The sequence below is a fragment of the Anticarsia gemmatalis genome, chromosome 24 (genome assembly GCF_050436995.1).
Source record: "Anticarsia gemmatalis isolate Benzon Research Colony breed Stoneville strain chromosome 24, ilAntGemm2 primary, whole genome shotgun sequence".
NCBI lineage: Eukaryota > Metazoa > Arthropoda > Insecta > Lepidoptera > Erebidae > Anticarsia > Anticarsia gemmatalis.
In genome coordinates, this window is record NC_134768.1 from 2,246,481 (window position 1) to 2,255,362 (window position 8,882).

Below are 8,882 nucleotides of genomic sequence, written 5' to 3' on the forward strand. Positions count from 1 at the left end.
ACAACTACTTCTTCCCCTTCTTAGGTTTCGGTTCAGGTTCCGGCTCAGGTTCTGGCGGTGGTGGCGGCGGCCAGTATTTGTTGAAGAACTCGTCTCCGGCCGCCATGCTGAGCGGCAGGATGGTACTGCGCCGGTACCACTGCTCGCGTTCTATCTCCTCTAACTCTTCCAGGTAGGCTTCTTCGCGGGCTTTTAACTAGCAGTTAAAGGCAAAAGAGCAATTCTTAGACCAGATGCTCTTTTTTTAAAGAAAAAAAGTTGCTATTCTAAAATGAAATAATTTTGTAGAAACTTGTACTAATGTTTAAGGCCACTACAATAATTAAATTATCAGAGTGCTTATAATTTCGTTCCTGAAAACGATTTCGTCAAATATTGAAATTAACGGTGATTGTTTATGATTTTCCTATTCTATTTTCTTAACACTGAGTAGGCAGTATCGGATAATATACCATATACTTGTACCATAGTTCGACCGACATTTTACAAAGAATATAATTGTGTTAAGAAACAACAAAATTTCAACGAACATCGTTTTTACGTTGATTATATTCTGTAAGGCCCAGGATATAATAATATAACGAAATTAAATCTTGAACTAAACAAAAGATTTTAGAGTCAACATAGGCTCGCAATTTCTCATTGCTGTAAAATATGAATCTAGTTTTATCTTTGGTGCTATAATAGAATGATTATCAAACCGCCAGTTCCTAGTATACTGGAAAACTGTACCTCCATCAACGCCAAGTAATCTGCCGGATCAGGTAAAGCATCCTTTCTCTTGCCTTTCTGAGGGGCAGCAGCCTTGTCAGCCTTCTTAGGACCTTCCTTCTTGGGCTTCACTTTGATGGGCACGTAGAGTTTCTTCGGGTTTTGAACCTGGTACGGCGCGTCGATTAACGAGTAGTCCGGGGTGTGGGTGAACACTGAGCGTACGAGGTCGTATTGGTAGTCTGTACTGAAACTGGGAGAAAAGGCGGGAAATGGATAGACTGATTGTAGTGATGTAGTTGGGGAGTCTGGTTGAAAAACGAGAGGATAATATTGTGATTTGCTTTATCTTCTGCAAAAAAAATAATACGAAATTACAACAATCTATGTAAATGTTTCAAAAGTTATCTTACTTTAACTAAACAGTTGAAAAAGTTATTGTTGAAATTTGGCTCCAAGTAAATTGAAGAATCAAATTCAAATATATTTCTACAAGCTATATACAAAAATCTTCTACTAAAGGACGGAAATATAGAATAGAACGACCGGTCTATGTGTATATGTGTAAAAAATAAAAAATAGAACACTATCTTTACCTAAGTATCAGACTTACCCTCTTATTCATAAACACACTATAAACCTATTTTAGTTATAAAACTATTACAATATGTTTCCTCTTTTTCATTTCGCTGAGGAGATAGTGAAAGAGAAAAAACTCTTTAGATATAAGCCTTTCATAACTTCATATATTTTTATGAATAAGAGGGCAAGTAAATAAGTTCCTGCAGTCTAGAAAAAAAATCAAAGCACAACTAGCGTATCTTAACTTACAGGTCATAAATATAATGTATAATCTTAGTAAGGTCCACGATGGAGCACTCGTAGGCAGCTCCCTCGAAGGTGACCAGGTGCTTGGACATGGAGCTCTGGCCGCCGTGGGAGCGCACCTTGATGTCGCTGCCCTCCACGTGGTCCTGCGCCTTGTAGTACACCCCCGCCTCGGCCGGGGTGGGTAAGTGACTCTCCCGGGTTATAAACCTTGCTGCTGATAGCATGTTGTCCTGGGAACGAATGTTTATACCATACTAGCTGACCCGCGCAACTTCGCTTGCGTCACATAAGAGAGAATGGGTCATAATTTTCCCGTTTTTGTAACATTTTTTACTGGTACTCCGCTCCTATTAGTCGTAGCGTTATGATGTATAGCCTAGTATAACCCTCCTCAATAAATGGGCTATCTAACATTGAATTAATTTTTAAAATCGGACCAGTAGTTCCTGAGATTACCGCGTTCAAACAAGCAAACTCTTCAGCTTTATAATATTAGTGTGTAATTCTAGGAATAATAGAACGAAGATTCTTAGATTATATTCGACTCTATCTTTACTCATTATGTATGTGTTTATTAGCCCTTTATGTGTCAGACTGTTGAGCAAAGGCATCCCCTCTTTCCTTCCAAACAAGTTTGTCAATCAGGCTAAATATTCTTGTAAACAAAAATATTTCTCATAAAAAAAATAAAAACAAAAGTCAAATTGTCAAACGCCTGATTGACAGTTCCTGTGACAGAATGCTGGCATTTACTTGTGATAAAGATTTGGCATTGCCAAACAACGTGGCAATGCTGCCAGCATTTTGGAAACGTTCCCGGTGGATAGCGACATACATGGAGAAGTACCTACTACGACGCGTAGCGCGCTTCCCTTTTCTTGTTTTCTTTTAATCTATGAGTATATTGTGGATATCGTTTTAGTGTAGTTTGCATAATGTTGTAAATAATATATTAATATACTTATCCCTTTTAATGTTTTTTTTAGTAGTAACATTATTTAGTTCGCTACTTAAATTTTTTTAAACGCAGTGGGTACTTAACAAAAAAAAAGTAAATTCACCAACATTGTGTATTAGTAGTTATAAACCACCATAAAATAGAAACAAACCCGGAACCGTCTCATCATCCGCTGTCTGCTGGCGACGTCGAAGTTCTGCATCTCCTTCATCCACTCGCAGAACCACAGCATGAGGATCGCTTGAGTTGCTGGGACAATACATAACATTGATAAGTACATAAACTTTTTGTAACATTTAGTTTATACTAGCTTTTCTGCCTGCGTCTTCGACCGCGTAAAAAGATTCTCGTCTGTCTATCGGGTTATAAGGTTTACTAAATTTCGTTAAAATACTTTCAGTTGTTTTTTCGTGAGAAAAATAAATACATTCTCACAAGCTTTCACAATTAAAACATTAAGAAATACATGTATATTTGTAAAAGAACTATGATATGGTTCCTACTAACAATAAAATAATACGGGAAACACCAAGCCAAATTTTTTTTTTACAAAAGTAAATCTCTCAGATACGCACCCCACCATTTTTGGTGAAATATCAAATCATTTCAGACAATTTCACTTTCTTTTCGCGTGCCCATAAATAAGGTAGTCTTGTTTAAAAATGGTCCTTCCACTCACGTCTATCGAGTTTGTCCTCCTGTGCCCTCCGCAGCAAGTTGGCCATGGTGTCCAGGAACCAGTACTCCGCGAGGCTGCTCCTGTACTTGACGCAGCCCACCAGGTCTGCTATTATCTCGATGTACTTCTGCTGAGCTGTGCTTGCTATCTTCGGGATGTACTGGAAACGGGAATTTAAATTTACAGCATAATTTTTAATGGTGTTCATATGTGTGTACAATACACTACATTCTTAATTGTATCAGTCTCATAGCCCAGTAGGACGGTAGAAAATGACGATGTCAGGCAGAAAATTACGGTTTTACTTACTCCCTGAAGCACAAGTCTTTGGATTTGACTCACTAACAGCTGTCAAATCAGCTCTTGATGAGATCTCAAAAATACATATTCCATATCATAACTTGTACCTATCTAGAAAGACAACATACGCAGATCATATTGGTCATGTCCTAAAAAAGGTCAGGTGTTACTCGTGACCGGCGGTCCTATATGACAAGATGTATGAATGTGATTGAAATAAACATTTTAAAGAAAAAAAGGCGTGATTTTATTATGTTAGTTTCTAGATTTTTTTTTGGAATGGAATGAGTGATCAAATATTGTTTACTTCTATCTGCAGATAATGACGAAACTATGAACGAAAGGTTTTAACACATTACCTAAACAGCTTATTTCCAGTTAAGTTTTCAATTAATAACCTCTTACCTGCGGATCAATATCAGTCTTAAACTCCAGAGGCAGCACATGTATCCTGTTCTGCAGCTCAATCTGCCGCACCCGGTCACTCAGCACGGCTCTCAGCGAGGGTGTGGGGAAGATCTCTGGTAGTTCCTCCTGCACCTGCTCAGGAGTTGCTATCTTGTCTTCTTCCTCAAATGCTGCCTCTTCTGATGATTCTATTTCTTCTATCTTGGTTCCTGTGGTAAAGAATATTGCCTTCTGTTGGCCGTGAGTTTCTTGCTAGCTCTTGTCATAACGTTCTACCTCATTTCCGAGCTAGTGGTAGATTCAGTTCCTGTTGTAAATAATATTCTCTTGTGTCTTTAAATGAGAGTGGTCGTGAGTTTTTTTTGCTAGCTCTTGTCATAAGGCTACTTCCTTTCCGAGCTAGTGGTAGAGGCAGTAATTGTAACGGCTAACATGAATCAATATTTGACCTAAATGAATAATTTTTGAGTTTTGATTTTTGAAATGAAGAAGTTTCTCCTTGTGTTAAATAGAGCTTTTGTTATAGCATCTATACGTAAAACCATGCCTAGTCACCAAGAAATGGAAAGACTATACTTATATAAATTGGCAATCTCTATATTCAACCGAACTACCTAACGAGTAGGGACTTTAGCATGAAAACAAGAAGTTTAGCACACAGTGAATTAAACTATTTTCTGGCACGATACTTGTAGCCAACCAGATCTCATACATACATCATCATACATCTTACCATATTCCTCCGTCTCTCCCTCAGTGAGGGTAGACTCGGAGGACTCGGGAGGAGGTCTCAGACACTCTATCCCGGAGTCAGCTAGCAGCTTGTTCAATAACGTCAAGTGAACGTCCTCCGTCTGACGAGAGGTCATGTTTAATTAACTATTAATTATTTTATAATTAAAATATTAATAATAATATAATAATACGTGATGACAAATGTTTATGTTTGACATTGACGTCTAAATCGTTGAAGGGAGCATACATTTTTATTTTAGGTGTATTTTATACTTTTCGACCTTTTTGGTACTTGTAGCAACTTTAATATACTTTCAAAATCTAATATTATTGTTCTGTGCTTCTATTTTGGTTCTTGAAAGAGCATTGGTAAAGAACACGTTAAAATATCCGAGAGACAGGGTCGTAGACTCTTATTGTCTTGCAAAACAGTCCGAGAAAATTTCAAGGGTCAATTTGGGTAGCTTTAAATAATTTGGGTAACATTGACAGTAGGAAAATAATCTAAACTAGTTCAAATTCCCACTGTCAATGTTACCCAAATGATTCAAAGTTATCCAGGTTGACTCTACACAATGTTTCATATTTTTGGCACCTTATTGTCCTATTGAGCTGTCTGTAGCTCACCAATAGATTGCAAGCTGTTTATATGTAGGAGGAAAACCACACTTTATTATGGACTAACTAGAGGTATATTGATGATGATCTATCCGACCGATTTCGGCCATGGCGACCACTTCAACTAGAGGTATATTACGTATGGATTTAAAGAAGTTATTCAAATAAATTATTTTATCACTTTAATTCTAATGGTGAAAATTGTAGAAGAAAAGAAAGTTATTTTCGGCAATACTCTGTTGGAGGAACGAGCGATGCTTAAACGACCGACGCCATGAATTTAAGATTTTTATGATTTAATTCTTTGATCGGTATAAATTCCTAATTCCTATTGGAATATAATCAATAACAGCGCAACTTAGTAAATAAGCCTGTCCCCGCTAAGGTAAATTTATTTTACACACCCTTTCGGGAAAAAAAATCGCGATATAAAAACAATCTACTCTTTTGTTATAAACGCGTCGCAAGGGTGTGAACACCTATTAATTCAAAGTCATGTAACTTCCAAGTAGTAAACTATTGTGAACTATGCGTTATGTCGTGGATCAAACGAATGAGGGAATTCATTAAGTTTAACGCGATATACTCCGGATAATTGGAGAGGGACCCAAATGGAGGGCATGCCGAATATTGATTGTAAGTTATAAACTGAAGCGGGGTATGAGACACTTAGGGCCCATTTTAGTACTGAATAAGTATCGGTTATCTTATGAGGTGGAATTTTGACGATTATTTTCATACATTTCTGTCATTTTGTCTAATGTGCTAAGATTTATTATGAAAATTCACTCATTTTCATAGGACTGTGTTTAAGAATAATTACTTGTAAACAACATTTTATGTTCATAATCGTTGCCTGTCTTTGCATTGAAACACTTTTACTACGGTCAATCATTCTTTTATAATACTTTCAAAATAAAAACTACAGATTTGATATTAACTATAAGCTAATTTTTTTCGAAAATAATTTATAAAGGTTGACAACCAAATAAGTTTTCCATAACATCTAAAACTTAAATATACAACAACTGTCTTTTACACGTCCTACTTATCGTACCTGTATTGTCTGTCAATTTTCCAAAAGAACATGTCACCAATCTGACCGTTCAAACAATTTGACTTACCAGTCGCTTCCGCCTACATCTTGTTCATAAATCTGTATAGTTCGTAAGCAAGCTCTCACCTCGCCACCTCTAATTACTGTCAACTGCTTCACACCAATACTTACTTCATTACTCCTTACGTTTGCTCATTATTATCAAGACAACCACCGTGACAAGATAAGCAGTAGTGTTAACTTAACTATTAGTGTTTTTGGTTCCCACGCAAGTGGTCGACAGTTCGAACCTAGGGTTAAAGACTTTTATGTAATAAGAAGTAATTAATTTAAAAATGAATCGCTAAATTTGTTAGTAAGACAAATTTCGAGAACAGTTGAACCGATTTCGCTAATTCTTCTTTTATAATATTCTTTGAAGTACGAGGATGGTTCTTACCGAGAGAAAAAAAAATTGCCTACCTAAGGGTTTTTCAACACAGTTGTTCCCAAAGTTGTTTGGTAAGTAATACAAGCTTCTAAACTTGGGACTTAGAACAAAATGATTGAAAAAAAAACAATGTTTAAGTATAATTAGTACGGTCTCTGGATAGGTCAATTGGATGGTGGATCACAGACAATATTGAGTTTCAATAGTTGTTTCGGATCTGGTTGTACTTTGTTTTCGTTATTTGTATGTTTGTAAAAGTCCCCGCGACACAAAAGCAGTTCTCTATGGGAGTTGTTTTAACAAAAACTTTTGTATGCATTGGTGATACTCTATTCTTAAATTAAGGTTACAAAAGCGGCATAATATGTAAATAAAAATCACAAAATATCAATAGCCGCGTTTGAGATGAGACAAACATACATACATACATAGAACAAGTGTGACGGAAGCGCCGCCGGACGGACAGACGCACAGACGGACATCACGCGTTCCGATAGCGTTAGGATGTGTGCCCATTGTACTTTACCTACTAATAAACTAATAGTAATGAGTTTAACACTGAAATACTAAGTTTATTAAAAGTTTATTTTTTAATAGAGTACAATGATTTTGACCTTTGCACAACAATGGGACAGTACCTACAGGTTAACAAAAAAAAAATGGTTTTGACTTCATGTTAAAGGTAGTTTAAGAATAAAACTCAGTAATTTCACTGGCTGCATTTACATTCAAAGTCTCACATTTCATTACATCTTTGATTATAGAATGTCATGTAATTGCGGTGTTTTATATATATTTTTTTGTACATAATTGTCAGTCACCAAAATTCTAAAAAGAAAAGAAGGTAGAGAGACCTAAAGGACATGATATCTCTTTAAACATTAAATAATGTAATAGGTAGTCTAACTAAAATTTTAGTGTAGGTACTAATGTATCTAACGTATGTAATGTACTAATGCTTACAATGCTGATCCACTGTTCACTTATTTTTCGCAGGGGTAAATGACTCTATAAAATCAGTTACTACTCAGTGAAATCAATGTACCTAACATTTAGCCATATTTTCAAGTTCCTAGCCTCAAATCAATATACGTTTAGACATAATAATATATCGCAGAACAAAATTAATATGACAACATAAAAAATGTCCTAAACTCAAGAATGTTTAACATGTATAAAGTTTAAATAACTTCAAATAGAATTTACGTTGAACTTGTATAAAAGACGTACAATACATGCTGTCGTCCCGGCGTCACAAAGCGCGGGTGAAGCCGTAGCACACAACACGTCTTTATAGATAAAATTGTTGATACCGTACAGTGAAAATACTTGCCATATTTCTGGGAGGAGATATCTTACATTTATGTATGTATATTATTAAGATATTTTACTTTTTCTTACGAAAATTGAGTGTTTTAGAGAATTGTATTCTTAAGGAATAATAATTATGCTTGCCGAACCAACATTTTTTTTATTGCAGTGTTAGGTAGGTAGCTATATATTGATAAGAGTTAGAAAAGCTAGCTTTTTTGGTCGGACTTATCTTAATCTACGTTTACTTTAGGAACCTGTTGAAGTTTATAAAGCCTTATTATTTACGAATAGATGATACAATTTTTAACAAAAACCAAATTGAATATTCCTAAGATAAGAGTTTCGTCTTTATAGTCCAGTTTCTTAATGCCGTATGACTTTATTCGGGAAATAACGTAACAATGTTTTTGACCAATAAATAACGGTAGGTAGGTACCTAAATCTTCAACACTGTTTTAAATGACAGATAACAAAACACAAACTGTCAAACCATTATGGTATCTTAAAAAAATATCAGCATGTAACCACAACCTTATTCGAACATCTCAACATTCGATATTTAAATATCTTAAAACTTACCGGCCAGTGTGCACTGAGTGTAAGAAAAAAATAACTCGTCCATCACACGCACCGGGTTGCATGTGTGCGTGACACACACACATGCGACAAGTGCGTGCGCGGCAAAAATGCAACTCCGCGACTTGGTTAAATATCGGACGCATACAAAAGTTGTAGAGACGTGTTATTTATATAATTGTTACTACAAATATTGTATTTAATTACTTTCGTATTGCATGTTTATTTTTTTTTAAATAGTCCTTGTTAAAGGATGACAGTCAGT

The 8,882-nt window shown here is 35.8% G+C and overlaps 1 protein-coding gene across 1 annotated transcript; it reads right to left on the reverse strand.

Annotated features, from left to right (window-relative positions):
- Positions 1 to 4: 4 nt before the first annotated feature.
- On the reverse strand, positions 5 to 4,832 carry LOC142983384 (uncharacterized). The gene is made up of 7 exons (XM_076130221.1): positions 4,621 to 4,832; positions 3,885 to 4,096; positions 3,180 to 3,339; positions 2,652 to 2,749; positions 1,543 to 1,772; positions 733 to 964; positions 5 to 196 (listed from the first exon to the last, which is right to left on the reverse strand). Exons 1-7 carry the CDS (start codon positions 4,754 to 4,756, stop codon positions 5 to 7), a joined length of 1,260 nt encoding a protein of 419 aa, XP_075986336.1. The 5' UTR covers positions 4,757 to 4,832.
- Between the last annotated feature and the right edge of the window lie 4,050 nt (positions 4,833 to 8,882).

What these genes read in the sequence shown, in the direction of transcription:
- LOC142983384 (XM_076130221.1), bottom strand. Translation starts at nt 4,756, where the DNA reads ATGACCTCTCGTCAGACGGAGGACGTTCACTTGACGTTATTGAACAAG. An exon ending in GGAGGACAAACTCGATAGAC is followed by an intron (nt 2,750 to 3,179) that starts GTGAGTGGAAGG and finishes GTATTGTCCCAG; the next exon opens with CAACTCAAGCGATCCTCATG. An exon ending in ATACATTATATTTATGACCT is followed by an intron (nt 965 to 1,542) that starts GTAAGTTAAGAT and finishes CTTTTCTCCCAG; the next exon opens with TTTCAGTACAGACTACCAAT.